At 39.7% G+C, this 25,695-nt stretch overlaps 1 protein-coding gene across 4 annotated transcripts in view; it reads right to left on the minus strand.

Annotated features, from left to right (window-relative positions):
* Window positions 1-25,695, minus strand: part of il1rapl2 (interleukin 1 receptor accessory protein-like 2) — a 370,997-nt gene that overhangs the window by 29,017 nt on the left and 316,285 nt on the right. For all 4 annotated transcript variants that reach the window (XM_086023480.1, XM_086023479.1, XM_086023481.1 and 1 more), the window contains 2 exons: window positions 12,406-12,538; window positions 3,573-3,718 (listed from right to left, as the gene is read on the minus strand). In XM_086023480.1, the coding sequence (XP_085879606.1) occupies window positions 3,573-3,718; window positions 12,406-12,538 (279 nt within the window). The remainder of the gene's footprint in view (window positions 1-3,572; window positions 3,719-12,405; window positions 12,539-25,695) is intronic.

Below are 25,695 nucleotides of genomic sequence, written 5' to 3' on the forward strand. Positions count from 1 at the left end.
TCTTGCTCTTGCAGCATCTGACACTGTGCTCTCCTCTTCTGTCCATGTCATGATAAATGTCTGGTATTCTGTGTTGTGGTTATTGTGTTGTGGTTTTACCTGAGGTGTCTCATAGGGTTTGTTGTGTTGCTACAACACCGTACAAACATCACAGAGCACATTGGCTGTGTATCACGTTGAAATGCTACTCCAATAAAACAATATGCACTTAGCTAGGAGGAAGAAAACTATTTCCCAATAACCGCAAAGGCTATAGACAAGATAGACATGTCAATACATTAGTTATGTCCACTGCATTCCTCTTAATGGTACACATGACCTCAAATAACTGAAATAAAAGTACTGATATTTTGATTTGAGATTATGTTTTATAGCTAGTTTTATAGATCTGGTATTGAAGGTATTAATATTTTAGTTTCTATTGACATATAATGCTGATTGTTTGTATTCTGAACACAGCGATTATGAGTTGCTACTTCAGACTATTACTACTACCACAACTTTAGTTGACTTACTAAAGTCAGTTCTTTTAACCACTGTTTATGTTGTTAAAAGCTCAGCACCCTCCTATAGTGGAACTGCCAAACTATGACTGAAATTCTTGTCTCAGGCCATTAACTATGCTGAAAGGTGATGATAGTCAGCAAGGCACATCACAGGGACAGAATGTAATCATTGAGCAAAGCATTTTACACAAACAGTATATCATTGAGTTTTTGTATTGTATATTTTTATGTTTTTTTTATTGGTCAATATTGATATATAGAGAACATTCCCTGACCAGAAGAAGCATGCAATATTGAGCTATTTAGTCCGAAAACAATATAAAGAATCTTGCTTTTATAATGAGAATAATGCTTACTTTTGAATCTCAGGCGTTCAATCCGGCTGTTCTCGTTCTGTTATTATTTTTACTATTACTATTTTTGGGGGTTTTGCCTCACACATAGAGCAAATGATAAACGTCACAGACTGCTGCAGTGTAATTTTACACGAATGCAAACTAAACCAACAAAATTACGATAATATTTTATTTGTGTGCCCAAGAACACGCCTGACCCCCTACAACACACATGCAAACGCATTTCTATTCATCCTAGTCATTACTCTGTTAAGCAATCATGACCTACCCTGATGGCCCCCACTGGAAAAGTGAGTCAGTATGATCTTACTGAGCACATGCGAACATGAGTGTGTCTACGTGCGTGTGCATCCTAGAGTCTCTGGGGTGCTAGTTAAGTATACTAAGATAGATTTGACACCCAAGGCAAAAGACAGTAGGACCTGTTTTCAGTTCACTGCCTCCCTCTCCATCTCACTTTCATTTTTCTGTTATGTTTTTTCTTCTCCTTTCTTTGTGTCCTCTGTACTTCCACACCTTCAGCTTGTGTATCTAATAACTATTTCTTGTTCTCTGTTTCCTCTTGCTATTTATATGTTTAAATGTTGGTTATCATTCCCAAACCCATGTCCCTGCGCATTCATATACGATTGCACACTTTTTTCTGACCTGTTATACAATGAAATCAAGATAACAGAAAATTCCCCACCCCTGAGCTGTGTCACTGTCCCGCACCTCTTTTTGTCTGTAGTTTTCTCTCTGTCTTTGGCTTGTGGCCACAGACTCCGCAAGGCATGTTGTAAATGTTTTACACAGGAAACTCTCATCCATTTTTCAGTTGAATCTCAAAAAGTGGCAATGATGAGATCATATTTTTCACATCTTATATTCCTCGGTCATCCTGGGCACTATCTGCTTGACTGGGCACGTTCTCGGCATCACCTGTCAATCCAAATGTTTTCCGTTCGACCAAGTCCCTCAGTGAGTTCTGTGGGTACCGAGTGTGAAGCGGTTGGGATGAATAACAGCACCTTCAAATCTGAGACCATGGCCCACAATCTGAAAACGGTGCCGTGTCCTCTCCAGGTCACGGATGACATTCTTCTCCAAGTGGAGGACTGCAAGTATCTTGGGGTTTTGTTCACGAGGGGAGGATGGAGCGGGGGATCGACAGGCAGATCAGTGCAGCATCTGCAGTGATGCGGATTCTGAATCGGTCTGTCGTGGTGAAGAAGCCTTGTTCTTCTTGTTCTATGTTCCTAACTTCACTTGTGGTTACGAGTTGTGGGTCGTGACTGAAAAAACAAGATCCCAGATGCAAGCGGCTGGAATGAGTTTCCTCTGCAGGGAGTCTGGACTCTCTTATGCCGACATCAGACTACACGAATGTAGCCCAATTTTGGGCCGACAGACATCTCGCAGACAAACGTTGGTGCTCATAGCCGATTTTGAATTGTCTTGACGCATCGTAGCCCGTGTAATGTCACATACTCGATTGGTCGTTTGCCGTCTGGGACTTCACTACCACCACTACGAAAGTCTGTCATGTCAGAAATTTGGTACATCTTGCCGCATAGTGTGATGTATCCTACGTCATCCTTCGATTAGTTCTTCGGCATTAACCAATAGCAAGACAGAGCCCTCCTACCTATGACGAGCGACTGGATGTGGCCAGCACAAACAAACAAGCGTGGTGTCATTAAACAAATTCGTTACCTCAAGTTCTTTTTGGAGGATGGAGAGTCCGAGCTGCCCTCTCCCCACCATCCAGGAATGGGTCCATAGTGTCTTCTTTTTTTGCCTTTTCTGATCTTATGAACAAGGCACATGCACATAACGCCTCCGCTGTCATGACTAACAGCTGCTTGTCGCCTCCACGATGGACCTGCGCCCATGGACAGAATCTTGACGGAAGCATGCGACGATTGGGCGGGGTCTGACTGATGACAGACTTGTAGTGTGACGTTTCACCCGGTCCAAGACACAGAACAATAATATCTTGTAGTCTGACAGCACAACCGTCGTGAACGACAAAAAAGTCATGTAGTCTGAGAAGGCCAATAGAGATATAAGCTTGGTCATCCGGGAGGGGCTCTCCTGGACACCTCCCTGGTGAGGTGATCCAGGCACGTCCCAATAGGTAGAGGCCCTGGGTACGAACCAGGACACGCTGGTGCATATTATTTATATGCAGCGTGTGTGTGTGTGTGTATATATATATATATATATATATATATATATATATATATATATATATATATATATATAGCTTTGTCAAGAAGGCACAGATACTACAGTACTGTAGAGTGTGAGGACGGAAGGATGGTGACCCCGAGGGCATTAGAATAATACCGGCAAAAAAATGGATAGAACGTTGATTCATCAAAAATGTTCTGTTTTGATGGCGAGCAGAATAATGCTTCTGCTAGAAATCCCTCAGCAGTGGATGTTGGTATGGATGTGTGGTGTGGCTCAACATATTGCTGTTGTACTCTTCTCCATTGGATTACAAACTAATTGATACTAAAGTAACAACACTTCTGCTGGTAGATGCCAAGTATTACTTATTATAACCTCTATTACTGTATGCAGTATAACATACATTATATGTCTGTGATGAGTAGATGTGTACAGGTGTATTAGAAGTCTCAGTTTTAGGATAGTTTTTCAAGTTTTACAATAGTCAGACTATTGTAAGAGAAAGAGAGACATCCAGGCAGGATTTTTGTACCTTTCTTCTGCAGGATAGCACTCCCACGGCGACGCCCTATGTGGTTCTCCACATAGCAGGTGTAATTAGCCAGGTCAGTCTCCTCGATAGCATCAAAAGTTAAGGATAGTTGCACTTCCTTTTCTCCTAAATGCTCCCTTAAAATCCTGGATAAGCAAAAACAGAAATTAAACATTACTCATCAGCCGTAATCTTCTAAATGTTAACTAGAACACATGGAAAGTTGTTTTGGGGGTTTTCTTTGTTTGTTTTTGTTTTTAATGTAGAACAGTGGTTGAAATTACATGTAATATTCACTATGCGTACAACCTAGACACAGGTAGGTCCATGTTCCAAAAATTGTTCTGCTAAAATTTTGAAAAGGACGCATAAGAAAAGAAGACAAATAGGCAACAGTGGGGACAAAAGAAGAGGAAAAATGATACAAGCACAGAGAAAGGAGTAAATGATGCATAGAGAAATGGAGTTGAGTTGAGTGCAGCAGAGTAGAGTGCATTAAAAAGTAGGACAGATGGAGCAAGAAGGGATGTGTAGAAAACAGTGCAGCAGGTGCAAAAAGCTTCTGTCCTTATGGTGAGGTCAGATACTGCATAAGCCTGCAAGGAGGAAGTTGGCAGGAGGCAGACTGAACTGGCTCAGGGGTTGACCCGACTTTTGGAACCTGATTTAGGGTAGGTTAAGCCATTTCCACTGAAATCACAGGCCACACAGACTGTGCTTGCCGCAACAGCACATTTGGTCCAGGAGAAGGCCCAAAGTCCCGCAACACCAGCGGCATACATTTCTTCATGGCTGTAACTATAGAAACCAGGAGCCTGAATAGGCCAGTTGGTACAGTACCTGCCAGCTCCTAGACTCTAGGAATACTGCATTTGTACTGTGTTTGGGAATTGCGACATGCAGGGCATATGCAGAAATCCATAAAGCGGAAGTCAACCCAAACATATTTTTTCAAGAATATGTTCCATGCAAACCCTCTAGTTGAAACAAGGTATCCTGATAAATATTGTGTTTGTGGAATTAGAGTTTACAATAATATGCCCAGGGGTTTTTACGACATTTTTACAACAACTATTGAGCTACAAATACGGGTGATATTTGACAAACAACTCTGCTGGCTACAATTAGCCACCTTTTATTTGTAAATTGGCCATTACCTGCCAAAGCAGCAGGGGGTATGGCGGGGTGACATAGTCAAATGTAAAGCAGAAATAGTCAAATGACAGGCTTCTGGGCATTCTAGTTTAATCCACCCAATTTTGGCCATCTCTAGGGAGCCGCCGTTGGTCGTCACCTGAGCCCCGAGCAGTTGTGATGTCAATTTCGGTCGACAGAAGTGACAAAATGGCCGCCCAGACGGCTAAAAAATGTTGCATTTTGCTGCTTAACTCATATTCCACAACCACAATATTAATCAGAATGCCGTGTTTCAACCAGTGGGCTTGCTGGGAACATATTCTTGAAAAAAATATGTTTGGGTTGACTTCCGCTTTAAGGTACATTTTATTTTTAATACCGTCTCCATTCATTGTTTTTGTGTGAGAAAACAACGATGCAACATTGACTTGCAACTGTATTATTTCATGAACTTTCTTACACAAATTTTGAGGTTTATAAAATGTCATACTCTTGGCCAATAGTGACAGTGATGCCAACTTGTCAGTGAAAATATGAGAGATTTATTTTTTTAGTTGCTATTAAAGACAGTGTTTGGTTTGACAACTCACTCTGCATAGCTGTTGTTTGGATTCAAGCTTGGCCATATTCCATGGATATTTTCATGAACAATTTTAAACGTGTCCGCTATGGCCCATTACATAGCGAATGCTCGTATCACCACATCTTGAAAACAAATTAGAACCATGGATCTCCCTCATACTCATTCATGCTGACGTTTTCACACATTCTCCTGGTGTTTGTGCTCAGTGTTATCAACACCACTAACAACTAAGAACAAGAAATGCATGATGCACTCATTCATTTGGGTTATGCATGCATGGCCACTACTGAAAATGTTTATGTGACTCTCTTTTGGATTGTGTTTTGGTGGACATTTTGTTTTACTGTAACTGGCTTCATACACCATTACAAGGACTTTTAAATGACAGGAGTTTAGGGTGACGAGCGTTACTGTGCAGTATATGTTTAAACATTGTTGAACCTCTGGCCTAGAACATCAATCTGATAGCAGCAGATTCAGTCATCTGACCTCCCCCTTAATATAATAGAATGTCTGTGACATGGCTTATCTTTTGAATACTAAGGGCAAAAGAAGACATCTGTTAATCAAAGCATGGGTTATTTTGAACTACTTGTGATAACTTCAAATGTTGCTATTAAAGTGAAAGTCAAGTCAAAAATATTGTTTATACTAGTATGTTCTATGCGCCCCAACTTGTATAAACACGCATTCTGATTAATATTATGTTGGGGAAATATGAATTAAGCAACAAACAGTGCCTAAGGTCTCAGGTAGTAATAACCAATCACGGCTCACCTGTTTTCTGGGGTTGGTCATGTGACATACACAAGATGAGAAGTTAGGCATTCTCATTTTTGCAGGTTTAATCATATTCCAGAAACGCAATATTAATAAGAATACTGTGTTTAGACTGGTGCTGCCATACAGAACATATTATTGTAAGACAATATTTGACTTGACTTTTCTTTTAACACTATTCTTTAAATTGAATCCCGTTGAACTTATGTGGCTGATTAAAAATCCAATGTTTTTTTTCACAGCTTGTAATCTCATTTCAGTTGTTGTGACAGGTAATTACTCATAAGCTCTTGATGAGCCTGTTTGACACACTCAATCAGAACACTCAAGCTTAGATAATAAATACAAACAAAATGAACCAATTTTCAATTTGCATGATAGACTTATTGAATTAAATGGGAATAGAAATCCAAAAACGTTTTAATTGCGTTTATCCTACATTTTTTTAGGATTTTGGGAAAAAAACTCATACAGAAGACCCAGTTTGAAAATCAACGCCGGCTAAAAATATGTGGAACAGTCATGGCTTCTATTGCGCTGGGCCCTGCTAATTTACTGTATATTGGAGCCAAAAGACGCTGAACAAAACACTGCACTGCAATACTGGAAATGTATAGCTTTACATGTAAAATAACCAGTTACGTAAGAGAGCAGAACCAGTTTATAAAACCAGTCTTCTCTTTTAATATGTATGATTGGATACACCTCTTTTTGTAATCGAGACTCTTCTTGGGCTTAGTTGTTTCTGCAAGGATTCAAGTATAGGTCGTTTCAATGTTCAATGGAGCCACGTCATATCAATGTAACAAAGTAATATTCAGATGATAATATTAACAATTTAATTAGGGTTTAATATTACAAATAAATGTGCTACTTAAACATTTAAAGACTGAAGTGAACGAAAACAATTCTCTTGGTTCCAATGTCATTGTATTAGGGTCATACAGTACAGGTTCTTTAAGAGAAACAATTTCTTTCTTTTTGCTTCATCTAGTGTATAACTTCATCCATTTTTACCTGCATCCCCTGGCTTTATCAACTTTTACTTTTATGACTTTTATTACCAAGCCTACAGCATGTGTGTGTGGGTGTGTGAGCGGAAGAAATATGGACCGACATTGTGTGTTGTATTTTTAACCCAGCTTTAAATACAGTATAAATGGAAAATGAATTATAGTAAAACAACTGCATGAATTTGTCACTATCATTATGAATCATCAAGACCTGTTTAAACTGAGGATTTTGACAACAGATGGATCATTCAGCTGGTATAGACTTAAACAAGTTAAAGAAGCCAATTCGTTTGCCCTTGCAAGGCTAAGGGAATTTATGAATGAAGCAACAGCCCATATGTATACATATATTGCAATTCAATGCACATGAGTGAACAATGAGAACGCTGAGTTGCAAAAATTCAGAGTAGCAGGACAGCAATGGACTGAATAATCTGAGGCCTTCTGTGCTGTTGGAAACAGTGTTCTATATAACCGACTTTCACATTATGTTGATAACATTTGATTCTTTCTTGATATTTCAACAAATGCAACTTGCTGTCTTGTATTATATTCTATATATGTGCGTCCGTGTCATTAAGCTTTGTTGCAATGCATATTGAAGGTCTTGTTATCAACATCACTCCACAAATGGTCAAACAAACACCGCACACTGACAACTCGTGTGACAGCAAGGTGGAGGGACCTAAACATCATAGCAGGAATCTCTCTATACAAATGTAATATGTCGGATTTTGAACAAAAGATGATTAGATCATTTGTAGCCAGAGGACTTGATCAAGTGATGGAGAACTCATCAGGTAAGGTTAATTAAATACCACAGGGCATGATTAGTTTCAAATTTAAATACTCATTCTGCTATTTTCTTCAGCACTATCCTGAAAAAGAAGACTTTCTAAGGCCAATCACTGGCTTAATGGTGTATCCATTTCCAAATAGGACATGAGTTTAAGACACGGATTATTAAGTATGAAACAAGACATGGGAGTTAACCTTGACAAAGAAACGGCAAATGAGAAAAAGTATTTTCATTGGGGTTAAAATACATACCCTAATATTGATCACTGGGTTGGTGACAGTTGGGTTAGGTGAAAAAGAACCAGAAGTATTTTGGTCACTAGATTACAATGTGATTACAACTTGACTGTTTGATAATCATCAATAAAATTGTTGAAGTTTCTATGACTGCCCTGCAAGTGGCTGATGACCAGCCCAGAGTACATCCTGCCTCTAGTCCAGTGTTGTTTGGGATAGACTCCATCTCATTTGTGCCTCAATGGGGAAAAGTGGTATAGAAAACTAGATGGGTGATAGAAGAATGCAAGTCAAATTCAAGAAACTGTAAACTTGAATCATTTTACGGACTTGCTCACAAAAGGGATCTGGTTCTTTTGAGGCAGTGTTGTTTGCCGCCCAGTGTTGCTGCGGACCCACCTATGCTAAGGATCCACGTGCGCATTAGGTTACATGTTTATTTTAAAATTCCACACACCAAAAAACAAACAAAGCCAACCTAAGCAAAAATAATAGACAAAACAAAAACGTAAACCATGCAAATCCATTATAAGTTAACAAAAATAATATAAATAAATGAAGAAAAAAATAAGAAAACAAATATCGAAATTAACTGTGAGGAAAAGAAAAAGGGGACGTCTGATAAGTGAGCGTAAGGATGACTTTGCCAGGTCGGCGGACTTTATGAAATACACAAAGTTCACTATCAATTTGGTATGCACCCACTGAAAAGCCCTGGTGGCTACAAAGTAGTCACTTATATTTGCTGAGCTCAAGTGATGAGCGAAGAGGGGACGGGTCTTCACTCATTTGCAGATGGACAAACACCCAAAAAAAGGAAAAATAGAAGAAGGCTGCTGGGAGCCGGACCAAGCTTTGTTGGGTTCTCAGCCTGACCGGCCGCGGCGCGGGGTTGGAGGTCTGAACGGGACAGAACCGGCGTGTTGCTTCAGCGGCTGCTGCCCAAGGGCCAGATTCCGGCACGTCTGCCACGTGTGTGGTGACGAGGTTCGGAGTGGTCCAATTTAGCTTTTCAGGTCAACCGTGGTTGATTTGATTTTCGGGTGCGTGGACGCACCATCAAAAATGCAGCCCATAGATCCAAAAGTTGAGAAGTGAAAAAGGGAGTTTGAGAAGGGAGGAGGATCTCATGATTTGTAGAGGGCGAAATTTTTGAAGAGCCAATTCTTGAAGAGATTCTTTTGAGAGAGCGTCAAGTTGAGAGAGAGCAAAGTTGAGGGTTTTTCTGGAGAGAGAGCGAGAGAGACAAAGGCCAGGCCTTTTTATCTCCTTAAGAAAAAGGAGAGGGGGTGAGGTGTACACCCCCCCCACCTCCAGCTCAGGTTTCGGGTGAGCCTCAATTCATGACAATAAAGTTAGATTTGAGTCTATTAAATTGTCCTGTTTAAAACATTTGTGCATTTCACAATTTGTAACTGGAATACTGTCATACTTCAGCTGGGAAACATCTCATTCTGAATGCATCTAAAGTTTAGGAGTCAAACATATGAGCCTATACCTATACTCATAAACCGGACCAGGAAAATGATTGTTGCCATAGAGAAGCAGATTCATCGATGCAAAGCTAGCAGGTTACACAAAGTAAGCAATACACAAACATACTTTCAACTATTTTCAAGGTAATTTTGATTGATCAAAAGCATAGGAAGTTCAATGCTGCAGTTCCCATGTCGACCTCTTGGGGTCGGTCTTCATCCAGCACTGTCGATGTTGCTCGGGGTTTGTGAGAGAAACCTTCTGGCTTCCCGCTGGGGGAAGGCTCCATGAAGTCTGTTTTAAGGCCGTTCGAATCCATATTTGTTGTCTGGAGAGGTTTTCAGATGACGACGAGTGGCACCTTATCAGGATTTTGGGTCATCCTGAGTCTTAGCATGTCCTTGTAAAATCCAATTGTCGGGGTCCCCTGGTGATTCAATTGTTTTTAAGTGAGGCTGGAGCAGACTTGATGGCATCTGGCTGAATCAGTCTCATAACCTGAAGATGTGGTCCACATGAAGACATATTCGCTCCACCTAGTTTAAGAGTTTATACCCTATATTTTACCCGAAACAATGACACAAAATTCCTTTAATGTCATTCCAAATTTGGATAAAATAAGTGGGTTACACATGATTGCCTGTCTCGGTAATATGTTTTGTATTGCATATGGACCAATTTTGCATGTCACAATTCTGTCACACTTCTATGTCTATGGTCTATGCCTTTGCGACCTAAAGTGCACGTTTTGTCACAAAATGAAATGCCAAAGATTACTAATAACTAATTAATTTTACTCATCATTAACTGTAGGTACAGCACATCCTGCTAATCCAAACAATCTCTAAGAAATTATGTACATTACATATTATTTATATTATATTTGATATAATATCTTATTTTAATTTTCATGATTTAACTTTTGTCTTGTCTGTGACTGAGCATTGACCAGTCACCGCTGCATACGATGCAAGTTAATGGAGCCCTTGGACTTGTGATTCCTGATACAGTTCAAAGATTCTAATCATTAACATTCAGGTACCTGACAGGTGGATTGGTGCTACAGAGATGTGGACTCTGTATCGGTCTACCGTGGTGAAGGTATCTTGCTGAGCCAAAAGTCAAAGCTCTACATGTATGGTTCATCTACAGTACGTTCCTACCCTCACCTATGGTCACGAGCTGTGTGTCGTAGCCAAAAGAACAAGATCGCAGATACAAGCGGCCAAAATCAGCTTTCTACGCACGGGATCCGGGCTCTATAGAGATAAGATCATCCGAGATCAGCTCAGAGTAGTGCTGTTCTTCCGAATTTAGAGGACCCTGATGAGGTGGCTCGGTCATCTGTTGCCTTTTGCAGGATGCCTTTTGCGTGCCTCCTCAGTGAGTGTTCCAGGCAATTCCCACTGGTGGGCGGCCCCGAGGATGACCCAGGATTTCCTGGAGAGACTATGGCCCAATCCCAATACCAACGCTTATGACTCATTTCGTGCCTGAGCTCTAGATTTGCACATTCACGGGAACGAAGACGTGTCCCAAGTCTCTGTAAACTTTATGGGTAGGGTTACAGACAAGGGGCATATGGCCCCACAGCACGAAGACAGACCCCGATCTCCCCCGATCGAGTTCTACACACTCCGCCCCCTCTGCAACAGGCAACGGCAATGAAACGCATACAGTAATATTGATTGATTGTCATAGTAATGACAATTACAATGGTTTGATTAGATCACAGGTGTCAAGCTCCGGTCCTGGCTGGCGCTTTCCTGCATGTTTTCCAATTCTCCCTGCTGCAACACACCTGTTTCAAATGATCAGGATAGTATCAGGATCCTTCAGAGCTTGCTGATAAGCTGATCATTTGAATCAGGTATGTTGCAGCAAGGAGAGATGGAAAACATGCAGGAAAGCAGCCCTTGAGGACACGAGATTGAAACCTATGGATTAGATGTTCTATTATACTTTCGTAGAATTATGTGTTCTGAGTTGCTGGTTGCTAGACCCAAATAGCTACACAGACGCTAGGGAAAAATTGGTTTAAATACCAATGACATTTATTTTCGTACCAATGGTATATTATTTTCGTATCAATTTTCATACAACACTGACGCTAGAGGCTAGGTAATATCGTTACTTCTTTGGCTTAAGTTTTTCCTTGCTTAGTTGTTGAATCAATCATGTGTAGTAATTATTCGTGACATCCGTTGGCTGTTGTCAGACTAGTCTGGAAACACCGTAGGCAAACGCAATGAAAAAAATGTGGGAGTAGTAGGCCTGGGAACGCCTTGGGATCCCCCTGGCAGAGGTGGACTAAGTAGCTGGGGAGAGGGAAGTCTGGGCCTCCTTGCTTAAGATGCTACCCCTTTGACCTGACTCCGGACAAGCGGAAGTAGATGGTTGGAAGGATGGCTGGAAGATTCCGGTACCTACCAGCGCTATAGTGCCTTATCAGCTAATACAAACATAACTACAGGTAAAACAAGGCAAGACACAAAATTAAAGACGGAAACATTACGGTACATTGTTTTCAAATGCTGGAATGTTTGAGATTTCTCTCAGCATTCCAATATGAAAATGGGTCGTAGTCACTCACCAATCATTAATTTACCTTTGGTATCATTAATAATGGCTGCAGTAAAGGAATATGACTTAGAATTAGTGGACCTCCCGTGTGGTTTGGTTGTGGTGAGACTGCATAGAAACAGTCTCCGACATGTAGCATGAAGCTGTTGACTTACAAACACATCGTCCATTTGTTACAGTGGCTGTACAGTATGACTTCTCAATGTGAGATCATGGGTGCAATTACCTGACATCACTTTCTTTAATGTGTCCTGCAAGTTCTTCAACAAACTTCTCTCCTTTCATCCAGTAGATGATAGGTCTCCTGTTTTCTCCACTGTAGCCAAAAAATGCCTTGCAGTCCAGACTAAGAGGCATACCTGCAACGCACAACACAATGCTATCAGTACGCTAGTAAACCACAGAAACACAAATCTGCACCGAAGATTAGACCAATCTTTTGTTTTTTAATCCTCCTGTGGGTCTGTTGCTCCAACTGTATTAACACAGATTGCCTGAATACACCAAGATGTCAGTTTTGAACCAGAGGGGATTTGATTTATTGTTGACATGACACTCATTGATGTCATCATTATCATTTACCTAACTTCAGCATAAGACTGAAGTGTGGTAGACTTTGACAAGTATCAGAGATTTGTGACATAACTGATCAAACAAGAGGCTGAGCCTTACCCTGGATGCATCATCTCTATCAGCTGTGAAAGAAAAACGTTCGACACATGATGACTGTAGCATGAAGAAGGCTATTAAATAAAACAACATGTCAATCTTCTGACATGTGTAGACTATAGACAGAAACAGGACGATAATATTAATATAGCGTATATATATATTGTTGTGGTTGTGAATAAAGGCCTCAAATACACCTTCATAGTAGTTATGAAAAGCAAAGCAAATTTATCACCCAAATTGGGGGAAAAAAATGGAGTAGGTTACGTCAAGTTCATACAAAGAAAATCCAAATAAATTTCAAAAGCTTCATCCATCCATCCATTCTCTGTACCGCTTATCCTCACAAGGGTTACAGGTGTGCTGGAGCCTATCCCAGCTGTCATAGGGGCAGTAGGCGGGGTACACCCTGAACTGATTTCCAGCCAATCGTAGCATTTGAAAAGCTCTTTTCTAACAAAACAAACAAAGCAAACAAAACAAAAAAAACAACTACAAATGCATTTTAAGTCTACTGGGAAAATAACATGACAAATGAAAGACAGACAATTTAACAAACAACAATCAATTGTATGCTGTTAAATCCATTCATTGCCTCAGCCTGAACATGTTCAATATTTTTGTTCAAAAGTCTAAACATCTTGAAGTTCATTTTTATCATCTTGATTTTTTACACAAGAACATACAGTGGATTTCCTGTAATAATATCAACTCATTTAGCTCCCCAAACCATGTGATCAAAAAGCAACGGGTATAGCAAGTCAATATTATTTGTCTATTGTTCAACAGAATAACATAACTTATCTCAAGTCACTTTACATGTGGAGCAGGTGTAGACGCATGCTGCTTACACATTTACACACCTTTTTCATAAGAAAACTAAGTTAATCCCAAATGAGCAAGCAGTATTCTTGTCAGGAAGCCAATGAAAACACATTGTTTACTGTTGATTGTGCATGCTCAGTGCTTCAACAAATCATAAAGGTACCCCGTACTCCCAAAAGGGTGGGTACTCTGCACTGCTATTTGGTGCATAGGCACGAACAACAGTCAAGACCCATCCCACCACCCTAAGGCGGAGGGAGGCTACCCTCTCATCCACCGGGGTAAACCCCAATGTATAGGTGCCAAGCCGGGGGGAATAAGTATGCCCACACGTGCTCGGCTCTTCTCACCTTGGGCAACTCCAGAGTGTAAGTGTGTCCAACCTCTCACAAGAGGACTGGTACCAGAGCCCAAGCTGTGTGTGAGCCCGACTATATCGGGACTTCTCTGCATCACACACCAGCTCAGGCTCCTACCCTGCCAGAGAGCTGAAATTGATGTTCCAAGAGCTAGTTTCTGTCACAGGATATCGGACCGCCAAGGTCCCTGCCTTTTACCGCCGCCCAGCTCACAGGGCACCCGACCCCTTTGGGCACTCCCACACATGGTGAGCCCATGGTAAGGGCTAGCCATATTGCCTTTTCGGGTTGAGCCCCACGGGTGCAAGCCCGGCCACCAGGCGCTCGCCAACGAAGCCCACATACCAGGCCTTGCTCCAAAGGGGGATCCCGGTGACGGTGTTTGGTCAAGGGAAAACGTTGTCCAATTTTGTTAGTCATCGTCATTTGAGGCGTGCTTGGTCTGATCCCTCACCTAGGACTTGTTTGCCATGGGTGACCCTTCCAGGGGCATAACTTAGCTCCTAGGATAATTGGGACGAACCGGCAAAAAAGGATTAAGTGCCCATCTTTGGTTTTCAGCATATTTTGGTGATTGAAATCGTATCATCTGGTTTCCTTGTGTGTTCAAAATGGTTGAGTACAGCTTGTTTATCTAATCAAAACAACCTAAGAAATTCAGTATGCCTTTTATTCAATGATTTGAGTCATCATTTTCTTTTTGTGGCATCATTTGTGCATCATTGCAACAACACGTCCACCTTATTTATGTGAGTTAGTGACACTGGATTGTGTCTCCTTTGTCAGGAAGTTTTGGTACAGGTACATTTAAAAAAGAAAAAAAATGATAGTCCAATAGTCAAAAAGAATTTAGTCTCTGTAGCTCTAGTTAAGCCTGACTGACTTGTCAGTGCTATTTAATGGAGTCTCTATGAAACTTGCACATAAAGAAGCACCTGAATATGAGCATTATTCCAGATGTGCGTTATATCTAATGCCACATTCCAAGCATGAGAACGTGCTGGTTATCAGGCATTCCCATCTGCTTCCTTCTGCTCGCAAAGTTGTGTGCTTTGAGCTTCATTGTCAGATTTCATTACCGTCTGCATTTTTATTTGAATTGTCCACAGTGGCCAAAATTTAACTTATGAAATGTCATTACAGTAGATTGTACAGTAGTTTCATGAAGCCCAGTATTGTAAGCCCAACCTCTAACATACATGCCTGTATTTTTAATACATTCATTCGTTGTACGTTAATGAATTAATTTCACTGGGTTTTAAATTTTTTGACAATACAACTTCGGCTTTGTCATGCCGTGTAGTCCACGAATGATAATGTGATGGTTATCACTGAGGAAAGTTGATAATTAAAACCAGTAAAGTGGTACCAAAGAGCAAGCTGACTTTTGACGACAGTTATAGTATACTGTATTAAGGGTCTGATTTACTAAAGTTCTGTGTGTGCAAAAAATGGGGGCAAAGTTGAATGCACATGCAAACAGATGTCAAAGCTGACCTACAAACTGGGTGTGCCCAGGAATGCATATGCTAAATGTGCAAAATTGCTATGCAGCTACTGTATATTTTTGCGTTCTGTTATGATAATGTGCAAATGATGCCATTAGTATGTGCAATGTGATTCATCACACCTGAGATGAACTGCGATGGCTGATTTTGCGTCTTCAAATGCTGCGTTAAAAATGCAGCTACAAACCAGCATGCAAAGCAGTGCCAACATAGCAAAGGCAAAATGAGAGGTGGCGGGGGGACAGATTCTGCTCATATAAACATTTTTGAAACCCCAAAACAAACAGAACCAAAACTTGCTGCAACATATCATCTGTTCAGCAATGCAATTTTGGAGCTTCTGAATGATCTCACGGCTGACTTGGAGTCAGTCACAAGAAGGAGTCATGCCATATTTTCTTTGACATAACACCTTTCGAACCTGCATTTCCTTGTGTCTGGGCCTTTGCCGCACACGGTGACAGTTGTTGCTGGCCTCTTCCACAGCGGTTTTTCAGGTTTGCTGTCCCAAGTTTTATATGAAATGTTTCCCAGGGCGGGCAAAGACGCTCAACTGCTACACACTGGGACAATTTAAAGAAAAAAAAAAAGGCTTTTATGGGTTTGCTGGCTTCCCCTAAATTATGTGTTGTTCGGATATTGTGCAGTTTTGGTATCAGGAGTGTCAGCGGGCAGCCGCAGTTGAAGAAGTTAAAACTTTGACTGACGAAGAAAACATGATACACATTTTTGAGACAAATAACATACACTTCAATCGTACACTTATAATTTGTTTTACCAAGCCACGCAAAGTCGCAACATAAGGATGAAAGAGCCGCATGCGGCGGGTTACCAACTGCTACCAGATAGTTAATAATGACACACATTTTTTCACGATAAAAATGTCAAGCAGATGTAGATTGCTATGGCTACATTATAAGCCTTATCAGACCATCAAACTTCCCCTGCTAATATGACTCAAATAACTTGGCTAGAAATTCTACTGTGTTGTACAACTTCCTGTATTGTATGCTACTGTCTACATGCGTTGCAACAGTTTGTGTTCAAATATAAGTTGTTTAAAGGGTATAGCGACCACAATATTGAGGCTATTTTCATTAGCCTGTCTATGACATTTGAAATTGTGCGTTACCATTAAGCTAGGAGAATTTACGGCATTATATGGTTTGGTTAAATATAAATGCATGTGTAATTCTCTTTGTTTTGCCTGAGGGTTAAAGGCCTTGGTTCTTTTACATACAAGAAACATTTTTTTGTTCCTTCTCGCAACTCTGAACAGGATAAGTGGTACAGGAAATGGATGTGGAATAATGTCATCCAATGCAGTTTATCAGGACCATTTGAAATGTGGGCTGTTCCACCCAGTTTGAAGAAATTAATGCTTGCTTTTGGGAGCAACTACCTTTGGGATCTTTTTCAAGGACTCATACAAAATCAAATTTTTGCTTGATGCTGACCAATAATGATGGGGAATTGCACCTGATGGAGGGCTGAGGTCCCCACTGGTGGAAAGAACGACAATCGTTCTCACGGACAAAAGCAGCTAAATTCAATTGTGTGCCTGCGCTTAGCCTAACATGCATGTTTTTGTTGCTTGAAGGAACCCTCACAGGAATCTGGAAGAACTCCCCAAAACAATAGAAAAAGTCCTGAACCAAGACTCGTTTCTGAGACTTTCTTGCTGTGAGGCGCTGGTCCACTATGTCATTCAATTTCTTTTTATTTCATGTAATTTATGATTCAACCCCCTCCACTTCACTATGACCTACTTATCACCAAGAAGAACATTAAATAAAGGTTATTGAATTTTCCCTTTTCCCCAAGAAATTCAGAAGTATCAAGGGAGCTTTGAAGAAATGTGTCGAGGCGTGTATGTTTTAATTAGTCATCTCAATGAAAAGTAGTCGTAGTAGAATTTATACTTTTCTTCAATGTGGTATTACAAGAAATATTAATTTTGCATTTTGGCTCATGGAAGGGATACAGAAGGCATGAGGGTAGCAGATAAGGCAGTGAATAATGATGTGGAGGACGGCTGTCTTATTCATGACAGGCTTCAGGAAGCTCCATTTTCCATAGTGCTTGTGCTCATAAGAGTTGTGGGTGAGCTGGAGCTAGCTGACTTTGGGCAAGAGGTAAGGCCCACCCTGGACCAGTTGCCAGTGAATCGTCGGGCACATTATTAAAAAAACATCATTCAGAATTACACCATGGTCAATTATAGTCTTCAATTAACTTAATTTAAATTAAATAATGCAAACACCTTACAAGATCGCCCTGGCAGAGATCCAAACCCAGAACCTCTTGACTGTGAGGCAAACATGCTACTGACTACCACATCATGCTGCCCCTATCTTGAATTTGTTTGAATATTTACTTAGTTGACTCTACACTCTAAAAACAGTTGGGTTAAAAATAACACAATTTTGGGTCAAAAAGGGACCGATACACAAATCTTTCTTGCATTGTTTTATACAAAACAGCACATTTTTGGGGTTGTTTTGTATAAAACTACCAATTTTTTGGGTTGTGTTCTGTAAAAATAACCAAGAAAGTTGGGTCAAATTGACCCGAGTTGTAAATCGGTCCATATTTGACCCTAAATTGTGTTATGTTTAACCCAACAGTTTTTAGCGTGTACATTCAACAAAACAAAATGGTCCATTTCATTAGATTGGCAGTTAGTTACCATGGTCTTGTCTTTCTAGACTGATGGATTAATTAAATGAGAAATCCTGGGAGGCACAGTAAGAATTACAATATCAACATGAATCACATAAACACAAATTAATCTAATGAGATCCAACACAAGAGCAGTTGAACAACGGTGTCTTTACAAGGATAAAAAAAAATCTTTGTAATTGAGCTTATTAAACTTCATAATGAGAAGAGTAACATTGATTTCCAATATTTTGGGTGGTATTTAGCTGGTGTCATGAATAATTTATTTGTATTCATAAATTCACCTCCACAAGTTACATTGATCGTCACACGTCCCAGAAGATAGAGTTGCTAATTTAATTTATCCATCCGTCCATCCATCCATCCATTATCTATATCACTTATCCTCACAAGGGTCGCGAGTGTGCTGGAGCCTATCCCAGCTGTCTTCGGGCAGTAGGCAGGGGACACCCCGAATTGATTGCCAGCCAATCGCAGGGCACAGAGAGGCAAACATCCGCACTCACAATCACACCTAGGGGCAATTTAGAGTGTCCAATCAACTTACCATGCATGTTTTTGGAATGTCGGAGGAAACCGGAGGACCCGGAGAAAACCCACACAGACAAGGGGAGAACATGCAAACTCCACACAGGAAGGCCGGGGCTGGATTCAAACCCACAACCTCTGTACAGTGAGGCGGACGTGCTAACCAGTCGGTGGTCGACTTTAATTTAATTTAGTGTGATTTAATAGTAATAGTAAAAAAAAAAGAAGCTGTTAAACTAATAAATATGACTATTGGTTCTTCTTTAAACACGGCTTTTTATTGATTTATTATTGATTTTTTTTAGACAATCCCACTACTGGCCATCCCTACCTCTTTCCATCTTTTTATCTCAAGTTTTATGTCAAATATCATATTAGACAACTGTGTGTGGCAAGGGTCAAAGAATATGTTAAAGAATATGTTGGTAAATGTAACAGTAAAGTAGGCACATACTGTATGCAAGGTGTCTTCCAAAAGCAACAATTAACCTACTTTATGCTTACTTGATTTGCCTTATTACTATTCCAGGTACCACACACACATATATATGTATGGAAGATGTTAAGTGACTGCAGGTGTGCGTTTGATCAGCGACCAATTCAGAGTGATGTTTGACTTTGGTGCCCAGGCAGCATTGAGGGATGTCATTCTCGTTCCTTTTCTGTCATTCCGTCAGTACAATGTAGGATGATACAAAGCCACCCACACACACACACACACACACATATATAATCACTGTCCAGTGAAAAACACGTACTGTGTGTCTAATTGTAAAAATGGACATGAGTGTTTTTCACAGGACAGCGACGATATGAAACTCCTGTCCATTTGCTCATGTTTTTGTAGGTTTGAAAAGAGTGCGTGGCTGTTGTGTCCACACACAGGCATGTGTGTGTGTCTAAGTTGTTTTGGTAAAAGCTGAGCTTTGTGTCTTGGGCTTGATGGGAGCATGTGACAACACTTTCTTATTTCATCCATTTCTATCCAGCCTACAACAAATGATTTGTGTTAAATCCTTTCTTATTCTCTTATCCTCAAATGCTTCACTATTAAATCCTTTCTTTGTACAAGGCAGTGACACCTTTCCAAAATCACATCATTTTTTTTTTTGCCAACTGCAGCTTCCACAATTGTCATTGGTAATCCTTTTCAGAGTTTTTGGAACATATTTTTGTTTTTGCTCTGTTTATGTTATGGAGTGACTGTTCTGTTTCTGTGAAATATGTCTCTCCAAATCACTAGTATATTATCATTTTTGTTTTTTTCTCAAATGTTTTTATTTGAAGCAACAAACAAACAACTCACACAAAAGCCATTCAAAACTTGCCTCGTTTTTTGTTTTTACAGGGAATTATAATAAAAACAATAATAACAGAATAAACAAATAAAAATAATACAAAATGGACAGTCGTAATACCGCAATAATAATGAAGAGCGTAATAGCAGTGACCCGCATGTAAGACTGCAAGCACAAAGAGTGGGAAAATTTAAAGCAAAAAAAACATATAATAATAATAATAAATAAATAAATAGCAATAATAAATCAATAAACAAAATAGAAAATAAGATAACATTTGAACGATAGTAATACAAATAAAAATAATGAAAGTAAATAATGAAGAATACTAATTAAAATCATAATATTTGAAACTACAAACAATAATCACAAACCTTACGTAACACAATTGCCCATGACTTGCAAGAAAAAAAAACAACAACACTAACTAACCCCTAAATTCCAAAGCCAAGCCCCAAAAACCTACATCCAGACCTACGACCACTAAATCAAGCATTCGAGAGATAGGAGGGCAATGGATGCTAGATTTGTCCAAAATCGTCCAGATTACCTTTAATTGCATACCTATTTTTTTTCACAATGAAGCGTGTTTGTTAGCTCTGTGAGCCACATTCGAAAGACAGGAACATCTTTACCCTTCCGCTGCTGTAAAATGAGTTTCTTTGCTATGATCAGAGCATATGATAACAAGCATTTTTGCACTTACCTTAGAACTTTATTTTGGGGATTTCAAATGAAATCCCCAAAATAATCAGCATTGGACACGGGTCAATCTGGACGCTTAAGACATCTGATAAAAATGTCAACCCAAAAACTCGGACAAAGCTCAAAACTATGCAGTAGATGTCCACATTGTGTCATACATTTTTCGCAAAAGGGAGAGCAATCAGGATAGATTTTGTGAATTTTCTCCCTTGAGTAGTGTAGCCTATGTACAATTTTAAATTGGATCAAACAATGACGGGCGTTTATAGAAAGTGTGCTCATAATGTGTAACGCCTCCTGCCGAATATCCTCAGATAGGGGGATCCCAAATTCTCCTTCCCACTCCCCCATTATTTTGGCAATTGAGGGAATGGAGATCTCTTGCAATGAGCCATAAAAAAGTTAAATTCTGCGTTCAGGTACTCGCACAGACTGCCGTCCAAGATGTCGGGTTTATCTTTCTCAAATTGCGGCATGTGAGAGCGCACATAATTTCGTATTTGTAGATATCTGAAAAAATTATTAGGTGGCAGTCCAAATTTCTCCTGCATTCAAATCATAAGTATATTCTGATTGTCACTTAAACATTTTGGCAGAGTTGGGTATCGCCTAACCGCTACCGAGTTCCCGTATGCATATTTAAACGACCCACGTGCTCCCAGTCGGTCCGAGTCAACCAAACGGCGTCGAGAACGGACTTAACCGCTACCTGGTCACACGCAGGTCCTGACACGCGGCAGAGTAAGGAAAAAATAAAAAATAAAACACTCTTGTGTACCTTGCGGTCCCACAGACGCAATGATGTGCCCCATCTTCTTTTGATTTCACTGATCACCACTCTGTGCGTGTGTGTGTCAGTTGTGTTTTGTTTGATATTTTTTCTTTGTCTGGCGTGTCTGCGTGTGCGGCGCCTGCGTGTGTTGTGAAGATTACGTTCTCGACGCCGATTGGCTGTCGCCGACGAGGGACCACGTGGGTCGGTGACGGTTAGGCGATGCCCAGCTCTGCTTTTTGCCTTGCTGCAGTGTTTAATTTTGGGTGGTGATGCTATTTCTTCTGATGGTGAAAATGTGGGTGTCCGATGTACAGCACTGAATACTTGAACTTTGAGGGTATGATAGAATTAAAGAATGAACATTCCTCCCTCACTAAAATTACATGACTGTTGTGTTTTTATCTTGCTCATGGCTACATTATTAATTATAAACAGTTGTTATGAACATTGAAATGTTGAGTATTGATAATATTACCTGCATTTTGGGGAAAAAAAAAAGAAATATGAACAACCCTTGTGTCTCATATTTCAGAACATTTTATGTGGAAATACGTCTTGGAGATTAAGAGGAGGCAAATCTCACCAGTGATTAGCTAGAGAATGAACTTCTTCCATTTACAAAATATAAAGAAATGATACTTTACACATAATTCATCATATTTATAGGCCATTATCTTGCTGTGAAAAGGCTGTTGAGATAGCCAATAATATTTTGCAGCTCAGTATTGTTGGAGTGATATGATTTAATAAATATGTGATGGAGAATCATTTCAGCAAATATTAAAGCATTTCTTTCTAAGAGGAAATGAAATGCCACCACGCAGGAAAAGAGATTTGACTATTCTACCAACACTATTCTACCACACCGTCTGTCATCGATTTTATCAGTTCCCACACACATTCGGCCTTTTTAGTGTTTGGAGCACAAATATTCAAAATCCGAGGTTGATTCCTAATAGCTCTACCCGGAAAGACAATCAATTCTCATTGTATGCCCATATTCGGCAATTTCCCTACAGATCTAATTAAAAAAGTTCCTTGCTCTTATATACCTATTCTGGACATTTGATTGGCTAGGGGACTGGCCTCGTTAAGAAGTGTTTTAAATTAACAGATGAAATTAGAAAGCAGATTAGTGGCGATATGCTTGACAAGGTTAATTAAATGACCAGTCATAAGGGCTTTGTAAAATCTAAACTGACAGTTTAAGAGCAGATAGACAGAGATGTTTTTGGGTCCTTTCAACTAACTTTCAAGGCTTTTTTCTTGTGGACATATCATTTGAAAAAAACACCACTAACAAAATGGACAGAACATCATATGCTGCTTTTTTTTCCCCTAACTTGACCTGTTCTAATTGAACATCTTAAAGACAGCATAGACCAAACCTTGAAATGTTTCTGGACTTGCAAGAACTTGTTTTTATTTAAAAACAAATCTATTTGCCCAAGCTTCAGTGGCAGTTGTGGTCCCTCATGGGCAAAATGTCCAAACTTGCTCTTAATCCTTTAATAGCAATGAACTGTGGCTATATTAACTACTACTGTTGACTTTCCCACAAAAAAAAGAAAAAAAAAATCAACCCATCATCTTGCTATTTTTCTACGTGGCTCACAATGCTGTTACCAATGTAATGTGAGGTATTATCTTGGAAAGCAACAAATGATCTTTGGCCTCTGCTGCTTCAGTTTCTGACACATTTCCTTTAAAATAAGTACGCGAGAAGTGCAAAGTTTTGACCTAGTGGAAGCACAAATAGACTCGCTGGTGGCCAAGCTCACAAGGAACATTCATAAGGAACTGTAACGGGTGGATGATGTAAAGTTGGCAAGGGCGATCGCAGATCACCGTTGTGAAATAGTCACTTGAGGTCTGCCTTCCAACCCGATCGTTAATGTCCCCTGGTGAACCCTTGGTCTAAAATTCTGTCTACTATCAGCCGCCAAAATATCAGGGGTGTATAAAAGAAAACACGCTCGGTCCGTCGCATCACCCAGCATGGTGCTAAACCTGCACGAAAATCAAGATGGCCCAGTTTTTACGCCTGAGCACTCTGCACTATCTATGAAAACAGTCCTCATAGACCTCAGTTGCAACACCACTGCACAGCATGATCCATGTTGTAAAACTTAGTGCACTGTCGAAAAGTAAAACCTATCTTCACAAATACTGCTCCTATTTCACACTCACACTGCACACTGTGACTCTGAAGTTTCATCCTGTGGAAAATTAGCACATCAGCAAGGATAAAAAGAGTGCTGCCCTTGAGTAAACCATAATGTCCTGCTCAAAGAATCTAATTAGAGTGGCCTTCTTTAGTTTATTTAGGAGTCAAAGTGAGAAATCCGACAGCTCATTTGTACAATGGAGTTTCCTCAAGAAATTGCCTTTTTTTTTTACTTCAATTTGTACTGTTCTATATTTACCTGCAGTCTTATAGTTATTGGAGAGATTTACCCATGTCACATGAATGGCATGGTGAAGAAAGAATTGCTACTTTTTTCTTCCAATATTTGATTGCAAAAGTATTATAAATACATACCGGTACCAAATGAAAAAAATTCACAACAACAAATTGAATTTTAACTATACAACAGGCACAGCAAAACAATTGCAAATAAAGTGTGAGAGTGATGGTTAGTTGATTGAATAATTTGTTGATTGCAACTGAACAATTATGTCTTGGAGTGCATATATTGGCCTTACATACTTTTTCGGCCTTGGCAACATTGAAACCTCTGACGTTCTAAAATCAAGTTCTAAAGGACTGAGCTTGAAAACCTTTGTATCTAAAACACAGTATCGCCTATACATAGATCAATAAAGGACTCAATCTACGGTTTTAGCACGATAACTTTTTAACTTTTTAATAATGTCCCAACCAGAAAGACAGGATTCTCTGTTCTGTGTCCTTCTGTTGGCCAGTGTTTATTTATGTCTCTTGGATGGAAGTGAATTTCGTTGCTCTGTGCTCGTGTATGCGCAATGTCAATAAACTCGATTCCATTCCAAATTAAATTTAATTCCATTTCATTCCATGTGCTGTAGGTACACTCTAAAAACTATTGGGTTAAAAACACACAATTCGATCCACTACTTGGGTCAATTCGACCCCCCCCAAAAAACCTATTTATACAAAAATGTATAGTTTTGTACAAAACAACACAAGAAAGTGGGTCAAATTGACCCAATTAGTGGATCGGTCCATTTTTGACCTAAAATTGTGTTATTTTTAACCCAACTTGGTTGCACTAAGTACTGGTACTGCACCAGCAAGTCCAACACAAAAACACAGCAAAACCAGCATATTCGGTGAGCGCCGATGCTGGTCTATGTTTTCAGCAGGGTTGAGATACTTAGTAGTCTTCTTGTTATGTATTGGTAGAACAATACATCTTTTGGCGGCTTTTGTACAGTATTACCGGATATAGCTACAGTAGGTAGTGCTTAAAAATGTTAAATGCTATGTCTTCAATAATTCTAAAGTGTTTAAAAACGTTCAACACTTTATATATTAATTTAATCAAATTGTATTCTATTTAATATCCCATGTAATTTTCTGAAATAATACTATTGAAAAGAATTTTATGTTGTTTTGTCAGCTATTATTGCACTGTTTTACCTATTTTAATTTTTTTTGCCATAGGATTTCAGTATCATATTGAGATACGATATGCAGGTGTAATATCAAAGTCAACATTTTGGTACCTTGACAACACTCACTGTAGGTCATAGTTAAGTGCTAGGCAACTGCTAGGTTGAATGATCTTCATCAACAGTAACATTCACACTGGCTGATGCCAACAATGTTTTGTGCAGTGTACCACTCACAAGGATGTGCAAGACTTTTTTATTTATACTGGGAGAAAAAACATCATGAGAGCAAGCAGGGCATAGCTGTACACGTTTATGATGTAATAAGTACTGACATGCATACTTGCAACATATGTCAAGCCTGTATAGTTGCTTTGGGTGTTGTTGGTGCTGTATGGCAGATATCCAGCCTAGCACAGCCTCTCTGCTCACACTCAATTCATTATTCCTTTCAGACACACAAACACACACCTACATACACATGCGCATCCAAGTTAAATGGGTTTTTAAAGAGGATTACTGCTTAATAAAAGTCTTATTCCAACTCCACAGGATTGTTATCCTGCAGAGAAA

The sequence above is a fragment of the Filicampus tigris genome, chromosome 2, assembly GCF_054856515.1.
Source record: "Filicampus tigris isolate MCC_2025a chromosome 2, RoL_Ftig_1.0, whole genome shotgun sequence".
Lineage (NCBI taxonomy): Eukaryota > Metazoa > Chordata > Actinopteri > Syngnathiformes > Syngnathidae > Filicampus > Filicampus tigris.